The sequence below is a fragment of the Panthera onca genome, chromosome D3 (assembly GCF_046562875.1).
Source record: "Panthera onca isolate mPanOnc1 chromosome D3, mPanOnc1 haplotype 2, whole genome shotgun sequence".
In the NCBI taxonomy this organism is placed as follows: domain Eukaryota; kingdom Metazoa; phylum Chordata; class Mammalia; order Carnivora; family Felidae; genus Panthera; species Panthera onca.
In genome coordinates this window covers 37,253,580-37,274,448 of record NC_138350.1, presented here as the reverse complement: position 1 = coordinate 37,274,448, position 20,869 = coordinate 37,253,580, and the positions used below count along the sequence as shown (strand labels likewise).

The window sequence follows — 20,869 nt, the reverse complement described above, 5'->3', positions numbered from 1 at the left end:
TTAATAAAAACGTCCAAGGTAAGTATCTATTTACATTTCTTTGAGAGTATAATTCTAGTGGCAAGGAAGCTTGCCCAATGAAAGATTATACATCGTTTGGGGAGCTTGACTACATTCACACTGAAAATCAAATGAATGGATGGTTATCAATTGATACGAGGAGAAATATATTTAAGTCTAGAAGCTATTAATTATATGGTATAGCTCATCTCTTCTACCTCTTTCCACTGAATATCTAAAACTAAATTAGAAAATAAACATAGATGTGGTTTCGTTCAAAAATATTAAAAAAAAATAAGGCAAGAACACAAAACCGTTTATACTAAAAGTAACAACTTTGTAAGTTCATCTCTCATAGCCAAATCAGTCTGGCATATCTGTTAAGACAGGAGTTGGCAAATTATAGTCCACAGGCCAAACAGGGCCCATCATCTGTTTTTGTGCATCCTGTGAGCTAAAAATTGATTGATTTTTATATTTTTTAATGGCTGCAAAAATCAAAAGAAGAGTATTTCATAACATGTGAAAATTATAGAGAATTCAAATTTCAGTGTCTGCAGTTTTACAGGAACATAGCCACCCTCATCTGCTTGCATACTGTTAATGACTGTTTCTGTGCTAAACCACAGAACCAAGGAGTCGCGGCAGGGACCTCAAGGCCCATAAAGGCTGAAATAGTTCCTTGCTGTCCCTTTACAGGAAGAGATGCTGCCCTATGGGTTACAAGCTCCGGCTGTAGTTGGGTGGCCTTGGACAAGTGGCTTAAGCTACGTGTGACTGTCTTTTCACCTGCATCTACGTTATAGGCTTGCTGTCTGGTTTAAGAGAATATGAAAATGTAAAAGCACATAAACAGCAACATGTAGGCACCACAACTGAGTCAGCCATCACCGATATTATTGTTGCTGCTGTTTGCTGTTACTATAATTACACTAATGCACCTTTACCGGGGAGGGCATTCTACCTGCCATAAACCTATCTGGAAATCATGGCTGACACTAATTTATAGTTTCACCTACTCTTAAAAAATATCTTTTCATTAATTGGTCATAATATTTTTGAAATTTGTCCCAGTCTCCTTCCCAAATGAAGACAGTCATCAATCATTGTGGCACTGTAATGGGCGTTAATTAGAAGTTTAGCTCAAAGGACAGTCATTTTTAATGTTAGTATCTTGTTCTGTCCTCATATTTCAAAACCATTTTCAAAAATGCATCCCAGCTAGAGACAGTGGCAAGAGAGGTGATATATTCCACTTCTGCTCCCTTTTTGACAGATAATTAAACAAGGACTCATAGGGGTCAAGCAACTTTCTCGAAGCACAGGAAACGCTTAATTAAAATGAACATTCACTGACTTGTATTTGGACTTTTGCTTTGCACTAATCCACCTGCAGGTTTTTCAAACAAAAGCTTTGAACTTATTGGTCTGCCCAAAAATTCAAAACAGTCTGGTCACACAAGTAGACAACTTACCATGACAATTGGACAATTTTTGTCGTGATGCTTTTATTTCATTTAGAAATGCCACAAATACATCCAGTTAATGCATTAAATATGAAAAGACTTGCTGAAGACACTCAATTTATTAATGATTCAAGAGAATTTCCTAAAGCATCTATTTGGAATTCATTTATAATTCATTTCACAGCTTAGCTGTGGTTCCCACAGGGCAAATATTTATCAAATATTTCTGTTTTAAGTCCTCCTTTTACATTTATTTGTAGAAGAATACACTCTTTTTTTTCCTAAATAAAGGCTAACCTTCCTAAAAGCATCCATCCGTCTATTGTAGTTTAACGTGCATTTCCTGATAAGGTGACAGTAATGGGCCTTCAAATATAACAGAGTATACTGTGCAACCAAACAAAAGAATAATTATTAAACATAATAGATGGCTATAAACTGAACACGATACACACTGAGTATATCATAAATATTTATTAGAAAGTAACTATGGTAATTAATAAACACAGTAATCAACACAAGGGAAATAGCATCTTAAAAACCTGCCATGGCAAGAAAAACTTCATAAGCCATGAACCACACATGAGCAAATTAATATTTTCAGTATGAAAATCAGAATGTCTGACTTGACTAGTGCCAGTGGACTTAAAAGAGCAAGAGTGGAGAATATCTTGAGTCAGGCTGCCGCTGCCCTGTCCTGCCAACACTGACAATTTATAGTCTCTAGTTCCTATGGCTTATCACAGCTAGAGGGTAATATCTGAAATGAGAGAGCACTAGCTTTGGAATTAGAAGCATGAGTTTACAGCCAGTTCTTCCACTACTGATTGGGAACTCTGGGTCAATACTTAAAGTCTCCATGCCAACTGTGAGGCAGAAATAACCCATACCTGTAAGAGCTTTGTGTAACCAGTCTTACTGTGGTGATCAAATATGGAATCACTATGTTGCACACCTGAACCCAATTCAGTGTCACATGTCAGTTAGTCCTCAATAAAAACAAAAGTTTTTAAAAAAGTTGTTGTGAAGATAAAGGTACAATACATAAGATACTTAGCTAAGTGTCTGAAACAAGGTCCATATTCAATAACTGGGTCTTCTTACTCTACTGATAACACTTCTGTGACTTCTGAGCCTGACACCATATCTACTGCTGTTATCACTTCTACTACTGCAACCGCTAAGAAGTCACTGCATCCTACTCCTTTTGGCCAATGTACTATTGGCGGTAACATGTCAACTGTAATAATTCACATTCTTTGTATCTGCACACATAAGGCCCACTAGGCTAGGTAGTATTTAAAATATAAAATAAAAACACCATAACAAGTGTTGGTGAAGATGTAGAGAAACTAAAACCTTCATGTTCCATTGGTGGGAATGTAAAATGGTGCAACCACTACGGAAAACATTTTATGTTAAAAAAAGAGTTACCACATGATCCAGCAGTTCTACTCCTAGAGATATACCCAAGAGAAACAAAAACTTACATCCACTAAAAAACATACACAAATGTTCATAGCAGCATTACTCAAAACAACCAAAAAACGGAAATGACCCAAACATCTACAATGATGAATGGATCACGAAATGTGGTAGATCCATCTGTACAATGGAATACTATTTAGAAATAAAAAGTAACGAACTACTGATACATGCTACAAGATGGATGAACCTTCAAAACACTATGCTATGTGAAAGAAGCCAGGTACAAAAGATGACATACTTATTACATGATTCCATTTATATGGCATGTTCAGAATAGGCAAATCCACAGAGACAGAAAATGGAATTAGTGATTGCCAGGGGCTGCGAGGAGATGTAGACCAAGGAGTCATTGCTAGGGCGTATGAGCTTTCTTTTGGGAGGAATGACAAGGTTCTAAACTTAGATAGTAGTGATGGGTGCACAGCTCTGGGAATATAGTCAAAACCAGTGAAGTTTATGGTGTGTGAGTTATATCTCAAAAAAGCTGCTTTAAAAATAGAATTAATCAAGCACATAAGGTCAACTACATATTTGAGGAGTGGCAGAAGGGAAAAAAGTTAGTCTTCTGGATCTACTGCGCTTTGCCAGGGAGTGCCAGTACCACCGCCCAAACCTCCAGGGAGGACAGGCAGTGTGGGCTCAGCACAAAGGACAAAGTAGGGTGGGTTAAGAGGGAACTCGGTCCCCACCCTAGACATCTGCTCTCCCATTATGAAGTGGGATATTTATGATAACGATTAAAACATAAGAATAGAAGGAGGAGGAAGACTATAAGCTCTAGAGTTGAAAACTCTGTTTGAAAGCTGGGGTTTAAACCCAGTTCCCCTCGGGCTCCCGGTGGCTCAGTTGGTTAAGCTTCTGACTCTCAACTTTGGCTAAAGTCATGATCTCACGGTTCATGAGAGGGAGTGCCACGTCGGGCTCTGTGCTGACAGGGCAGATTGGGATTCTCTCCCTCATTCTCTGCCCCTCCTCTGCTTGTGCTTTCTCTCTCTCTCCCTCTTGTGACCTTGGACCAATTACTTAACCTCCCTGGCCTTCAGTTTCCTCATCCATAAAATGAGTATAATAATAGCACCTTTGTTCCCACGGTTGCTATGAGGATGCACTAATGCATATAAGCCCTTACAAGAGTGTCGTCTGATAAAATTAAGTGCCATCGTCGTCATTATCATCATCATTAGTATAGTTTTTTTGGTTGACCTGCTGACTCTACTCTCAGCGGTCAGACACAAGCATGCAGCACAATACCATATGAGCACGAGCACTCCCAGGGGAGTACCCCTCGAACTCACCAGGGACTGTGGGCTTGTTCCTCCTCTGCCTACCGATGACAATTCCTTTCATGAGGCCTCTTTGTTAGCACAGAAAATAAAGGCACCCAGGGAGAGCAGCACAGGGCATTTGCACTGGCTAATAACAGCAGTTACCACTGACGGTGCTAGAGAGAGTCAGGCACATTTTTGGGTATTTTACATTTGTTACTTCACTGAATTATCACAACAAGCCTGCAAGGTAGGCATTATTAACCACATCACTTTACAGATAAGAAGAAGTTCAAATATACTGAGTAACCAAGCTAATAACACAGTTAAATAAGTCAGAGCTGACATTCAAACCCAGATCCGTTTATCCTATGTCACTTTCGTACATTATGTTGAACTGGATTTCCAATGGAAGAGTGAGTAATCAGGACAGGAGTTAGGAATGAGAGAAGAGTATTTTTTTGTTTCACACAATTACTCAAATAACAGGATGCCAGAATATATGCAGTGCCATCTGTTCTTTCACTCATTCATTCACATGTTTATTAAGCACCTATTATGTGCCAGTGTCAGTGATAAAAACAGTCTTGGAAAGATAGATGTTAAAAGAGAAAATTACAAAAAATTTTTTTTAATAAATAAAAGAGAAAATTACAGAAGAATATGGTCAGCATATTAATAAACAAATGGTGCTGGACAAACAGGAGATCAGGGAAGTGTCAACTGTGTTCTCTACTGCAGAGAGAGTCCCATCCACTGCTTTCAATTTCCTTAAACAAGAATTCAGAGGAAAACACTTGAGACTCATTTTCAATGCCTTTTTCTCCCTGGGAACACTGATGAATGGAATTTTAAGCCACACTTCTGAATCTTTTCTATAATTTGTGTCTATTCAGAAAACTGCCAGCCCACAATCTTTCTCCCTGTACCTCATGAGACAGGACAAGGATATACCCAACTGCAGGACTGGGGGTGGATGCAGCATGGAGAGTCCATGGCAAAATGGAGGTTCCATCACAGGAATGGGCTATAAGAGGGCAGAGGCTGTTGGTGAGGTCAAAAGTACTCTATAAGCCCTAAGACATTAATGTCCATTCCAGGACTGATAACATTCTGACAGATTGAATGGTATGTGCAAGCAATTCATTTCACATTTTATAAAGCACCATTTCACAGGGTAGAGAATGTCAGCAGCATAAACACATCTTAATTTAGTCCTAAAATCCTAACGGGATTTCCACTGCACTCACAACCACAGAGGTAACACTTAAGGTTCTAATCCTGTCAGAGAGACGAGGCATTTTTCAACTTTTTCCTTATAGTAAAAGACAAAGCAACTACCATGGAAGAGAAAGAATAAGGAGAAGATACATGAAATATTTCTTTGGAAGGACCAGCTAAATTCTCAGAGATTTAAAAGGATCAATGTTGAGATAGTAAATAAGAAATACACTAAATTCAATTTAGGAACTAAAGTTTTTCAAATATTTCAAGGTAATGTGTTAGCCCAATATGATCACATAAATAAGCTGGCAAATACATTCAACTGGATACCACGATACATAGCTTATGAATCACAAGAAAGCAATCTGTCACTTAGAATTCTAAATAAGATTTTATGTACTATTGAGTTTTTCCTATAAATGCAATAATTGTATAATAAAAGTTAAAAGAGAATTCAGAGAAAAAAACCTGAGGTTCATTTTCAATAACAAAATATTCGTGAATTTATAAAGTAATTACGATATCCAAAAGTTATTCCCAGAGCAAGTGCTGTAAGAGTAAGCAATAAAGAGCCACAAATAATAATTTCAGCAATATGCTTAAAATTAAATTTAAAATAAAATATTAATAACAATATATGTAAGAGAAAACACCTATAATGTATTAGTTCTGAACAGCATTCAGCATAGTTGTTTCCATTTGTCAGAAGAATAAAACACTGCCAATTCTTGATAATCTATGGCCAAATACTCATCTCTAAATTTTACTAAAATATATGTACTGATTATTCTTTATGAGATAAATTATTCAGCATATAGCACATAGCACATAAGATTTATTTTAAATTATAACTGTACATCACACATAAAAGCATCTTTCTTGATAGTGCCTATTTTCAAAGTAGTTGACTTGAATCTTTTTATTATTATGAAATAAACTGTGTTTGGGTGGAAAATAACTTTTGAATTGTCATATGTTATATAATTATTGAATACCACAACTTTCAGCTCTGTACAAAAAAATGAAAAGCTTCTAAGAAAATTTAGTTTTGATGATGTGTGCTTTTAAAAAAGTAGATTTCACAATAAGAACAGTAGAGAAATCTGTTCATCAAATATTTATATCAAAATTTAACTTTTTGTTTTAGCTACAGTGACTAAAGTCCTTTTATTCATTTTTCTTTGCTCTAACAAAGAACAGTAGAAAACAAAGACTTAATTGTTCTTGTTAAGGTGTTTAATGACTATTTCAAAGAAATAGCTGATAATAGTGACAAAAGGCAGCTATAAAAAGAAAGAAAGAAAGAGAGAGAGAAAGAACAAAAGAAAGAAAGAAAGAAAGACAGAAAGAAAGACAGAAAGAACAAAAGAAAGAAAGAAAGAAAGAAAGAAAGAAAGAAAGAACACAGAAAGTCTAAACAGCAAATCCCAACGTGAATATGTTAGAATCCCACTCAAAATCAGTTGTGTGTCTAATCTACAGATTCCGTGTCAGGTACCAGCCAGCTGGAAATCTCTGTATCCAGGAACTGGGACTAGGAACAAAATCAGTGGAAGTTTTCTCCTCCAACGGAGCCAAGAAATTGGAGCCACAACAGCAGGGCACTTCTGGCAAGTTCCTACCTTTAACCGCTGCTCATCCACATCGATGACTGTAGCCACGCGAATTAGCCTGGGGTTCCGTCTGTCCACCGCTTCAAGCCTCATGCTGGGCAGAAAACCGTGGGGTGGCCGCTGAAACATCAAGAGAGCCAAAGTCAGCAAAATCCCACTGCTCAGATGCCACATCGCATGTTTTCTAAAGTGCAATTGATCTGACTTTGCATTTAGACCTTGAACACAACTGGAATTTAGTTTTAAGGGCACGTAACACTTCGTGCATATTATTTTATCCAGTTTCATAAAAACCTGTGAGAGGAGAAAGAATTTTTTGGTCATTTTCAAGATAGCTAAAAAGACAGATTAAATCATATATTCATTAACAATCACAAGATTCAAAATAGGTTCTAATTTATTAACAATTTATCAATTTGATTAATTTTTTCTGAAATTAACTTTATAAATCAAGAAACTGTTGACCACTCTCACTGTCCAGTTTTGTAGAGTATGACTCAGAAGACAAAATTATTTACTAAATAATTAGAAAAACATAAACATAATCCTTTATAAATCTAAATTTTAAAATAGATAAAAGCTGCATAACTCTTGACAGTTAAAACTATTTTAGAATCAAACCACAATGTAATTTAAAGCTATAACCTGTGCTTTGTTACTTATCTATAACATAAGCATGTTAAAAACTGTTTTAATTTAAGCTTCTTCCAAAAATCCTAGGAACCAGGAGTCTATAATGAGGACACTTAGGAAATCCTAAAGAAAATGGGGTGGGAAAAAGCACACTGGGACTTACCAAATCATTGACACCAATGAAATTTAAATACAAAAAATCAAAGTCAAAAGACAACTCCAGCAGTGTTCATAGGTTGGTAAAAAGTCACTGAAAGCTATTAACACATAACATATTCAATCGACTTTATTGAAAATGAAACTGTACTGAATTTTGTAAGTCTAGAAATGGCAATAGGAAACCCTCATAATACATAATAAACAGTTAAATCTTTCTCCAATATCTGGTTTGCTTCTTTCCCGCTTTTGTGGAAGTATATTTTCTTCTAAAATGCATTATTATGTCTACTAAATGGAATATACTGACTACAAGTAGGTCTTTGATGCTTGAAAATCTTTCTGTTCTCCCCAAGGTCACTGTCCTGATAACAAAGGTAATAGTTTCATATTGCAGATGCCAAAGATACACAGCTTGAGATGAATCCATGATAACTCCATGTCAGAGCCTGGAAGTTGCCTTTTTAACGAAATCATAATTTTATTTTCTTGTAATTTTCTTCTTGGAAAAATAAAATGAGTTTTGACAGAAAGCAAAAGAGAAAGAGGTTAACTACCAGCAGCTGGTACTTTGCTTATCGAGTTTTTTCAATTCCTGAAGTCCTTTCTAGCACTCCAGGACTTCTGGCTTTCTTAATTTGATTAAATTCATTTTCCAAATCCAGTCTATTATAACAGATTTATTTAAAAAAATGAAATAGCATTTTGTTTAAAATCCCTTTGATCCCTAGAAAACTTTTTATAAATGAAATCGTATGTAGAAGCTCGCTATATAAAATTCTGACTAAAGATGAATCAGGAAGCCTGGAGCACACAATTAAGTTGAAAGGGAACAATCTGAAAACCACTTTACAACATAAATATCTCTAACTGTACTATCAGTGCACTGTCTTTTCCCCAATAATTTATGCTTGGTTCAACCCTGGAATAAAGGTATAAGTACAAATTTGAACTTTAAAAACTGGTATTCTAAATGCTAAAAGCAATGTTTCCCTCAAAATGGATAAAACTGTAACACACACCCACTACATACAGTTCAACTATTTTATTATGGCATCGTTGGCATTCAAACAGTTCCCAAGACTGAAAGTTCAGAGTTCCCGCCATGTGGACTAAGACAAGCAGAAATGAAGGACTCTGCCATTATTAGGGGTTGATGAGGGGCTTTAACTGCACTAGGGTGGGCTACTGTGCTTTGTAAGAAGGGAAACCATCATTACTTTTGTGTAGAGGAACAATAGTAAATGAGTCACCTCCTTTGTAGTTTTAACTGAAAACCAGGCAAAGTGGTTATGAAAATAACACTTGCATTTAAAAAGAAAAAAACTAGAATAATTTGAGCTGCCAAATTAAGTCAACATGTACACCGTTTCAAGTTGAGAGAGTATTAGAGAGTATACAACTCACCATTTTAAAAACTTTGGCAGGAACAGCATTAGTTTGAGTAGCTTCCAGATATTCTGTCCAGGAAAAATTTTCCGGATCAGGATAACCTGAAAAATACATATACATATCAAAAAACTACTCACTAATATTTTGATTCCCATGTACTATAAGACATTTGACCTTCTGTGAACTGCTCACTATTTAACAGCCCCTATGCTAAGAACCTCACATACATTACCTAAGTCTATTTTAACCTCTGAATGGGCTGTTTCACCCCCACTAAGGCAAGCAAGCACTCATATATCGGTTCATTCATTCACTCAACAAGGTTAAACAGGTTGGCCAAGGTCAAATGGTGGGTATTTGGCAGAGCCTGGTTACACCCAAAAGGCCTCTTTAGAAAGTTTGAAAAAACACTCACAATCCCTGTCTGACCTCAGACCATAAACTGAAAATCTTTCCAATTTCTCCAATACTTCTGCATCTATTAGGGTTTTGTTCTCTTAATTACATCTCTGTAATTGCAATTTCCCAGGTTTGCCATTTATAATTGCAACTTATATATTGGTATAACATGGTACAGAGCACTGTATGTTTAAAAAAATTCTAACTGGGGGCACCTGGGTGGCTCAGCCGGTTGAGCATCCAACTCTTGATTTGGGCTCAGGTCATGATCCCAGAGTCAAGGGATCAAGCCCCACGTGGAGCTCTGCACTGAGTGTAGAGATTGCTTGAGATTCTCTCCCCCTCTCCCTCTCCCCCTCCCCTACTTGTGCTCACTATCATGTTCCTTCCTCCGTCTCTCCCTCTCTCTCTCTCTCTCTATATATATATATATATATACATGTGTATATATATATATATATATGTGTGTGTGTGTGTGTGTGTGTGTATACGTACATATATATATACATACACACACACATATATATATATACACACACACATATATATATACATAGATGTATATATTTCTAACTGGGTTTCTCATTTCTCTTTATATTTGTGTTATTTTATTCCTAATTACATTTGCTGAGGTCTATATTATTGTGTCATTTTCTTTTTCCTTTAAAGGAATAAGCACCTAGATTTATTCATTAGCTTTCTTGTTTTTTCTCTTTTCTAATTATTTCATTTGCTGCTTTTACTCTTATTACTTCTTTACTCATATTTCCCTTAGGTTTTTATTTTACTCATCAAATTGAACTATAAGGATAATTGATTTATTTTCATTTTTTTTAAATAACAGAAGCATTTAAAATCATGAAATTACCACTGTTCCCCCTGAATACAGCTTTAGACATCTGGATAAACTTTTATGAAATATTTGTGTATCTCACTTTTATTTTTCAAAAACAATTATAATTACAATCTGTAAGTGTCACCTTCATTTAGTCACTGGCCAAATAATTATTTAAGAGATATCTCAAATCATTAATTTTTGTAGTTATTTAAAATATTCATAATAATATCTACTTTACCACATGGTAGTTTCAGAATGTCACATGTTATCTAGGATTTCTTTTTGGCATAATATAGGATCAACAGTTGAAATTTTTGTTTAAGTATATACATACACATACACACATGTTTTGAGGCATATTAGTATGCCTCAATTGAATGTAAGTAGCTATTATTATTAAAAAATCTGCTTTATTTTTTATTTAAGCAAAAAACCTGAAGCAATAAGCTAAAATTTCTAAAATACTTTTTCATACAGTTTTCTAGTATCTGTGATAATTTTTTCTTCATATTTAAACTTTTTACTAAAATAAAGAATATTTTAAGAAAAATATGCCAATGAAGTAAACAGCCTGAAAAACTGTTCACAAAATTAGCATAGCTGTACCCCAGGACCCAGGACAGCCCCTCCCCATTCTACACCCTTCCAGTCACTGCCCCCTCTCCACAAAGGGAAACTCTCATCCTAGTTTCTAACCTCTAAGATTAGCTCTGCCTCTTCCATTTTTTCCTTTGTATAAATGGAATCATACAGCATGTACTCATTTGCAGTGGTCAGCTTTTGCTCAGCACTCTGTCAGGTTCGTGTAGACAGCTGCATGCAGAAAATCTGTTATCACTGCTTTGTAGCAGTCTATTGGGTGAGGATTTCACAATTTATCCATTTTACTGATGATGGTCCTTTGGACAGTCTCGATTTCGGGGGCTATTATGGAAAGTGCTGCTACAGACATCTAGTATATTCTTGTTGGTCATCACAAATATACACTTCTTTTGGAATGCATCCAGGAGTAAAACTGCTGGATCATGGGGTGGTTTGCTCTATATTTTGATGTTACATTATTTAGCACAGAAAAGCACATGTAATTTTCGCTACTGATTGTGCTTTTTATTTAACATTGAAAAAAAATTTCCCTTAGACACCTTGATTGCTTTTACATCAAATTCTTCTTTGTCACTAAAAATTAAATTGTATGCCATCTTGTATTTTCTGTTTGTTTTCTTAATAAAATTTTGCCCATCCTTTTTACTTTTAAATTATTTTGTCTCAGGTATATCTATTTTAAACATCTTCTAAATGGATTTTGAAATCCATTTGCATTTACTTTCATAACTCATTTGCTTTATCTAACTTCCGTACACATGTTTTAGGCTGGAGTTGTTTTTTTTTTAAACACTCTCTTAGGGTTTCTTTTGCTTTTTGTCCCTGTCTATATATGAGCTATGTTACATACCTTCTGTTTCAGGAATTATTTCTGCTACTTTTGTAGCTCATATACTTTTTAATGTTTATTTTATTTTTGAGAGAGAGAGAGAGAGAGAGACAGACAGACAGACAGAGCACGAGCAGGTGAGGGTCAGAGAGAGAGGGAGACACAGAATCTGAAGCAGGCTCCAGGCTCCGAGCTGTCAGCACAAAGCCCAACGTGGGGCTCAAACCCATGAACCATGAGATCATGATCTGAGCTGAAGTCAGATGCTTAACCGACTGAGCCACCCAGGTGCCCCTGTAGCTCATATTTTTAACGACTGTCCAAACTCATTCCTTGTATTTTGGATTTCCACATTTCCGTGTGGGTTCTGATTATGCTCATATCGTGCCACGTCAGCACTGGGGTCCCCTCCTCCCTGGCTCCAGGTCTCTCTCTCACCAGGGGCCCAAGCAGCAGATCCTGGGGAATGGTGACTAAAGAAAGCAGTGTGTGGTGGGCTGAGGAATGAATGTGCAGAGGCTGAGGGAGGAAGCAATTAGTGCTGCTCCAGTCCCGTAAAGAAATCTTGCATGCTGCTATGAAAGAAAACATCTTTTTTCATGATCAATAAGTGCGAATAAAAGACTGTGACTGTTTTCAGTGTTTCTGAAGCAGTACTGCCTCTGTGACACTCTCCAGAAATGAGCTACGTATGTACTGTGTGTATATATATTCCCTGTTCAATGAGTCCAAGGAAGAAGAACGTCTCATTGCCTAGGGAGGCCTGAAAAGCCACATACTCCACTGTCTTCCTCCTAGCCCCACCCTGAGTCCTGCTACCTTTGGGGGGTATGGCAGGGGGCAGAATCAGGGCAACAGAGGAAGGGGCAAGAGCCAGGTCCACTGACACAGCTGTGTGGCGATATGACAGAAGCTTTTCAGAAGCTGAAATTCCTTCTTGTTTCAAGAAATATATGAGACCACCCCATGGAACAATAGCCTTCAGCACCTTCACTTGTCTCAAAGAAAGCAACATATAACTAGTTTCAGTTTATTAGTAACCACTCTTCGGAGTACTCCATTTCCACTAAGTCATTCATTCCTCACATATGCTGCTCATTTTATAGGTGAGGCTCAGGGAACTTGAGCAGCTTTCCCAGTGCTATACACGTAGAAGTGGAAGAAATGGGTTTGGAACAATTATGTCTGACTCCATTACCCACGTATTCAACCACTGCTTCCCCCTAGTATTATAACCCAGAGCTCCATGATCCACGGTGGTCCAAGGCCTCAGGACTGGGAGTATGAGCTCCCCCTGGAGGCCAAGGTGTCGTATGGCAAGGGAGGGAACATTGCTAGATTGGAGGCAGGCTGTTGGTATAAATGTATTTATTCACGTCCCACCTCATTCCACTCTATTGAGAGATTAAACCATCAGAGATGGGCAAACGCTGAGGCAAGATGAGGTTCAAGTTGTGGCTGTGGGCACAGGTGGCTGAACCAAACAAAGGAAACGTGTCAGCTATTGGGATCAAGCATAGCAAGGCTCCTGCCAGGCAGCCCCTGGATCTCCCCATGGTACTGGCACTTTCCTGGAGAAGAGGAAGACCCAGGTGACAAATATCTTTAATTAATGTCAGCAAATAACTAGAAGGCAAACAGATGACAGCCAGAGAGGACGGAGGGAGGAAGTGCAATGGAGGGGAAGAGCTTGCGCCCTCATGGGAGAGGAGCCTCTCTAAAGGCTGAGAACTGTCCTAGGAGAAACAGTGGGACTATCTGGGATACGACAAAATGTGCTATCCCAAGAGGGTGACAGAGAAAGATCTGTGCGAAAAAGTCACTTAGATGAAGGTCAATTCCAGTGCTTTGGGTTGAAAAAATTGAGAGTCAAGAAAAAAGGGATACAAATATGGGACGGTGCAAAAACAGAGAAACTTAATGTCAAACCAAGTTAAATGCAAGTGAAAATATACTAAAATATATCATTCCAAGGACTACTTATACCATTCCGGAACAGCAATTCCTTACAATGATCTACAGGCCCCTACCCACCAGGGACCCATTACCACTCCAACCTCATCTCCCTTCACTCTGCTCCTGCTCCAACTAGGACACAGCTGACTTCTTCTCCCTCAAGGTCTCAAACTTGCTGTTCCTTTACAGAGAAGTTTTCCCCATGTACCTTCCACACTCCCTACCTCACCTCCTTTAAGTTGTTGCTCAAATGTCCTTCCCTGAACTCCCTAAATATACAGAACCCTCTCACCAAATACATGTGCCCCTCCTAACCTCATGACCTGCCTTACTTTTTTCCATAGCACTTACCACCAATTAACTTATTAAATTAATATTTACATATTTGTTGTTTCTCTTGCTCTATAAGATCATAACTGCCTAATGACAGGAATTTGTTCACTTAAGTCCCATTTTCTCTGGGACTTTCTCCAGAACAGAGCCTAGTATGTAGTGATCAGTAGTTATCCCTTATTAAATATTTGGCAAATATCTGCTGAATGAAATGTATTTAAGAAGTTTGCATTTGATATTGTGGTGGCCAAGAATGTCAGATATGTGAGCCAAAATTGTATTGGTCTAGCCTCAATATAATGAATGGAACACTGATATAAAGTTGTTTGCCTGTTGGTGTTGGCAGTATTCAGAGGTATCATTAGAACGAGCTGATGCTCCTGTACTAATTCTGGCTAAGGTTCCAAATAGCACTATAGACTGCACAGTACCAAGGGAAGGCCATCTGACTTGTGGCCTCTGTATAAGGTAAATGTAATCCTCAACTGTTTGTTCCATGTAAGAAAGGCCTACTTATGTGTCATATTAGTTACAGACTCTTCTTATAACAACGTCCTCCATGAATTTACCACCTGGAACAATAGCCTAAATAGAAACATAATTTTGCCACTGGGACAGTCTAAAGAAGGGTAGTTAATAAGGAGTATAAGCCCTTGAGGTCCTGGAATTCTGGTCTGATTAGCGTGTCCCATGCAACCTAGAGAAGCATGACAACCATAATTACATCAGTGGCCAGTCCAGGAACCAAAACGCATAGGTGTCCCAGGACAAACAGTTTTTAGGTAATGGACAACAGTCCAGCTTAATAATGATGTGCTAAGAGGCTTACTGAGAAGGTTCAATCAGAACACAGAGAATATTGATCATAAACACGCGTGCTAGATGGACTTACCAGGGCACTTCATCTAACTCTTTGTTGTACTGATAAGGAAAGTGAGACCTGGCATTTTGAGTGACTCGTCTAAGGCAAGACAACTAATAGCCAAGCCAAAGCTAGAACCCTGGCCTCCCGATCTGCAATTACAGAAAACAAAACTTGTGAATAGTTGCTTTGAGGCGTGGTGAGTACTCTGGATGCTGCCAGGCACTAAGGCCGAGAGGAAGCATCGATAGAAGAATGAGGGCCATGCAACTAGTACTGCTGAAGCCCTGACTGACCGGCTTTGCCATCATTTCAAGAGAGTGGATTTTCTAAGAATGCCCCCCAGGCATTACCTATTTACTTCTCTGTTTCAAGAAGCCCTGACAAGGCAGAGCAGTAACTCATCCAGGCCTCCGGATGGTAGAGACTGCAGGCAGTCCCCAATGACTGTGTGCTGCCACTCCACTCACGAGGTTCGGCACACATGGAGGGGCTCTTTATGAAAACGATCTTAACATCAAGGAATCACTAAATATCCCATGTTAGACAGCGCTACACTATTTAGTACAAGACAAAAGAAATGCAAGACATGAGGACAATCAGTTATCTCAATCATTGTTGAGCCTAATTCAGGTTCACTTGATTTTGTTTTCAAAAAATATGTTGAAACTAACCTCACAGTTATGGTACCTTAGATGCCAGAAGTCTTGGACTCATATTCAGCTCATCACAATCAGGGGTAAAATATCCTTTCTGACCAAAGAATACAGTTATGCTCCCTAATATTTTTAACAGTATGTCAGATTTGTTCCTTGATCACCAGACCATAAAGCATACACAGAACTTTCAATCTACACAATGAACTAGAAGTACTCAAGTACTTAATCGAGGAGCTCATTTCATAACTGACTGTTTTGCCGAAAGTATGGCTGAGATGAAGTGTATTAGGAATAGACTAAGGAAACAGAGTCTCTGTTCTAACTAGTGAAATCACTTTCAGAAAACAGCCAATCTGTGCTACACTGGATGAGCTCCCAGCGGAACTGTCTCCAAAAGGACCATGGCTCCCACGGTACCTAATCCAGCCCAGTGTTTGGTAAATGGCAGGCACTCGAGATGGGGTAATTGCCTCTATTTCTCTCTGTCCCTCTGTCTCCCCCTCTCTCTCTCTGTCTCTGTCTGTCTGTCTCTCTCAATAGCTAACATTATGGAGAACATACTGGTTATTTTGCTTCTATTTTTCTCTCAATTTCACTAACTACACAATACTCCACTGAGTAATATTCTGTGACTAATAATCCTTACATGTTATGCCTATATTGGTCTTTGCTGCATCTTTAGCTCCTAGCTGGGCCTCATGCTTAGCAGGTACTTAATATCTATTCAATTAATTAATTAATAATTTACATTTTTCTCTGAACTCTTCTTACCTTCCTTATGTCAACAGAATCTATATTTGGAAAATACCAAAATGCCATTTAAATACAGTAATTCTGTGTGTAACTAAAAAAAGTCAATAGTTCATGTTGCAATTAAATACAAGATTTATTTATGCTATAAATTTTGCTAATGTAATTTTAGCTTGCCAAAGAAATTATGATGTTAAGTAGTTATTTGGTATCAAAATATAATTTGCTAAAATATTTCTATGTGCTCCTCAGACATTTAGAATATTTGCTAAGTATGTCCAGCAAACTGATAATTCTAGAGAATCTACAGAAATCAATTGCTGTTATAAACCACATTTCATCACCTCTCAAAATATGAATTATTATAGCTTTATTTCTGGAAATAATCTTGCATTTAACATACATTCACAACCAGTCTGAATACTAGACTCCCAATTTAAAAATGCAGAAATGAGCATATACATTTAGCTCTGTTCCTTCTAAATGCCACCAAAATATCAATAAAGGCATTTTTAAATGAATACTTATCAACAGAGAAAATTCTGAATTAATTTTGATACAACACATTATGGAATACTATGTAGCCTTTATAAAGAATCAGAACTATACCAAATTAATTGAAAGAGATTTGCCATGAAACAGCTGAGCAAGATAAAAAGATAATGGACAAATATGTATATAATATAATTCCATTTATTTGCACAAGCAATTATTTGAAAAGGATATGGGTTCACAAATATATCTATGTATGAGTGTGTATGTGTGCATGTATTTGCAATCATATTGGAATTAGTAAAATATATATAGCATAGGATGGCTAATAGTTCAATCATTTTCATTCTCCTCTTGAGAAAATACATTTCCTGGACTCCCATGCTGTTAAATGTAGCTATGTAACTGCGTTCTGGCCCATGCATTTGGGTAGAAATGATGTAATAAGCCACTTCCAAGTTTGGCTCCTAAAACCATCTCATGTGCAAACAAACATCAGTTCTTTTCCCATTTTCAGGCTTTGCTGAAAGAGTCCGAAAGACCTGGAGGAGCCCCAGTTCTGAAATAACTGCATGGGGCAGAACTAACCATAACTGTACTGTGAGAAGAACAAGAAATCAATTCTTAATGTGTTAAGGTACTAAAATGTTGGAGTCATTTGTTATGCTAGTTAGCTCATAGTAATTAATATGGAGGGATTAGCACCACTTGCTACTTCTTTGAGAGGAGTAACTAACCTGAGTAGAAAAAGAAATACAATGCTTTTAAAAAAACAGGATAAATTGGGGCGTCTGGGCGGCTCAGTCAGTTGAGCATCCAACTTCAGCTCAGGTCATGATCTCACAGTTCGTGAGTTCGAGCCCCAAATCGGGCTCACTGCTGTCAGCACAGTAGCCGCTTCAGATCCTCCATACCCCTTTCTCTCTGCCCTTCTCCCACTCGTGCTGTCTTTCTCAAAAATAAAAAAAACAATTTAAAAAAACAGGATAAATAAAATGTAGTTTATGAAAAAAATTAAAAATAAAAACAGTACCAGTACAAGGATATAAAGCCACAATGAGAACAAGTGAAAGAAAAAAAAAAAAAAGGCAAAAGCAGATGAGACATGGAAACAAAACCCCTGGAAGCGTGAAAAGGAAATAAATGAATGAAAATTGGCTTCACATACTGAGAAAGCTAAAACAAATCTATTAAAGAAGCAGGTTAATTTATGTTATAGGACCCTGGAAAGCTTCAGTAGCTGCAGGCATCAGATCCTTCTGAAGGCAGAGTGTGGTGCTAACAACAGATGACTGTTTTGAAGTCCTAACAGAAACACTTAGACACACCAGGTCACCTACCTGACCCCACACAACCAGGCAACTATCCTTCCCACATTAAGGCTAAAGGCTGGAGGGTTTAGTCTCTGGACAGGTTGAAACAGAGAAGGAACAGACTTTGGGATCTTATGCAGTGATGCAGCCCACTCATAGAAGAATGGCCACTTGCAGTACCTGAATCTCAAACTGCGGGCAGCCCTTTGCCTCAGCTCTCAACGACTCCCACAACCCTGCCATAACACACACCCCAGTCAGAAGGAGGAAGAGGAGCCTTTCCTGTGGGAACCAACCCAAAAGTCCTCGTTATGACATTCTGAGGTATCCAATATCCAACTAAAACATCCTGGTTAACATCTCAGCACCCCACAGGGATGTTTACAATTTCACAAGCTCCATCAGGGCACCCAGAGATTTTATTCTGCTTCTCAGGACCTTATTCTTAAAGATGAAAGGAAACTGAGATTCACTAGAGATTTGAAGAACCCAATACCTGGATACAAAAACAAAAACAATTAACGTAAAAACATAAATTTGAGAAAAGAGACAATATAGGGAACAGAAGATTTAAACCAACAAGTTTAAAAAATAAATGAACCTTGGGGTGCCTGGGTAGCTCAGTCAGTTAAGTGTCAAACTCTTGATTTCAGCTCAGGTCATGATTTCATGGTTTGTGAGATCAAGCCCCACATCAAGCTCTGCACTGACAATGCAGAACCTGCTTGGGATTCCCTCTCTCCCTCTGTCTCTGCCTCTCCCTCTCCCTCTCTCTCTCTCTCTCTCTCTCAAAATTAATTAATTAATTAAAACTAAATGAACCCTTAATTCATATCCTTAGAGAGCTAAGAGAAGACTCATAAAATATTGTTATTGGAAAATAAAGGAGAATTCCATTTCAATGTAGAATGTAGAAAGACAAAAAGACTGTTACCCACTCCCTAACAATGAGAAACAGTCAGATAATCTGAAAAATCATAAACTTCCAGGAGTCCATCAAAGAGCTGAAGTTCCAAGGAAACAAAGTAATGGAAATATAAGGGGGCACAAGTTCCTCTAGAGACAGCTGAGAAACTCAAAATATTTAACCTGTGGCAGAGAACTAGAGGAAAAGGTAATCACACCCAAGTAAGTAAAAAGAAATCAGTGAACATTTTAATAAATTCTTAAAAGTCAAGTGGGAGCTAGCATGTCAGTCTGGAATAGCTGACCCCAGACATAAGAGGAGTGTCCCCATACTCACTCACAAGGTGGTTTTAATGGGTCTTACCAAGTGCTCAGAGGAAGGACTAGGAGTGAGACAGAAGACTAGCAAGAGCTCCCTTTCAGAGCACTGAAGATAAAAATTTAAGGGGTAACCAGAAGGATGATAAAAATCACATTCAGGAGAACATAGGTAAAGAATCAGAGTAGACTTACAAACAAAAACTATACCAGCCAAAAGACAAGGAAGTGACATATTTAATGAAATGCAGGGGGAAAGATCCATCAGCTCACGATTCTATACCCAGCAAAAATATATTTAAAATATTAAGGCAAAATAAAGACTTTTTCAGGCAAACAACAGCTGAGATGACGCATTTCCAACAAACCTGTGCTAGAAGAAATTCTAAAAGAAGTTCTTTAGCAAGAAGGAACATGACAGAAATGAAAGAATAAATGCTACAGCCAATAACACAGAAACACACAGGATCATAAAAAACTACTATGAACAGTTATGCACCAACAAGTTGGACAAATTAGAAGACATGAATAAATTCCTAAAAACCTACAACCTATCAAAACCAAATCATGAAGAAATAGAAAATCTGAACAGACCAGTTACTAGTAAGGAGATTGAATCAGTAATCAAAAACCTGTGATGGCTTCACTGGTGAAAAGCACCAAACATTTAAAGAATTAATACCAGTCTTTCTCAAGCGCTCCCAAAAGATAGAAGAGGAAGGAACACTTCCAAAATCCCTTATGAGGCCAGCATTACCCTGAAACCAAAACCAGACAAGGATGCTGTAAGAAAAAATAATACATGCCAATATCTCTGACAAACTTAGATGCAAAAATCCTGAACAAAATATTAGCAAACTGAATTCCACAATATATTAAAAGAAATCATACATGGTGATGAAATGGGATTTATTCTAGGGATCAATTAATGTGATACATCACATTAACAAAACAAAGGATTAAAATCATACCATCATCTCAATAGATGCAGAAAAAGCATTTGACAAAATTCAACATCCATTTATCCATTCAACATCCACATCATTCATTTATGATAAAAACTGTCAACAGTGTGGGTATAGAGGGACATACCTCAACACAATAAAAGCCATATATGACAATCCGACAGCCAACATCACACACAGTGAAAAGCTGAAAACTTTTCCTCTAAGATCATGAACAAGGCAAGGATGACCACTATTGTCACTTTTATTCAACATAATGGAAGTCCTAGTCAAAACAATTAGGCAAGAGTAAGAAATAAAAGGTCTCCAAACTGGAAAGGAAAAAAGCAAACCTGTAACCATTTGCAGATAACATGATATTTTATATATAGGTAATCCTAAGACTCTACCATAAAAAGAAACCTGTTAG

At 37.5% G+C, this 20,869-nt stretch overlaps 1 protein-coding gene across 5 annotated transcripts in view; it reads right to left on the bottom strand.

Moving 5' to 3' along the window:
- L3MBTL4 (L3MBTL histone methyl-lysine binding protein 4) overlaps nt 1–20,869 on the bottom strand; it is a 447,733-nt gene that overhangs the window by 228,889 nt on the left and 197,975 nt on the right. For all 5 annotated transcript variants that reach the window (XR_013551279.2, XM_078435404.2, XM_078435406.2 and 2 more), the window contains exons 11-12: nt 9,253–9,338; nt 7,066–7,176 (exon numbers count right to left, since the gene is read on the bottom strand). Coding sequence is in view for 4 of the 5 variants with exons in the window: in XM_078435404.2 (XP_078291530.1) it covers nt 7,066–7,176; nt 9,253–9,338 (197 nt within the window). In the remaining variant the exon portion in view is untranslated. The remainder of the gene's footprint in view (nt 1–7,065; nt 7,177–9,252; nt 9,339–20,869) is intronic.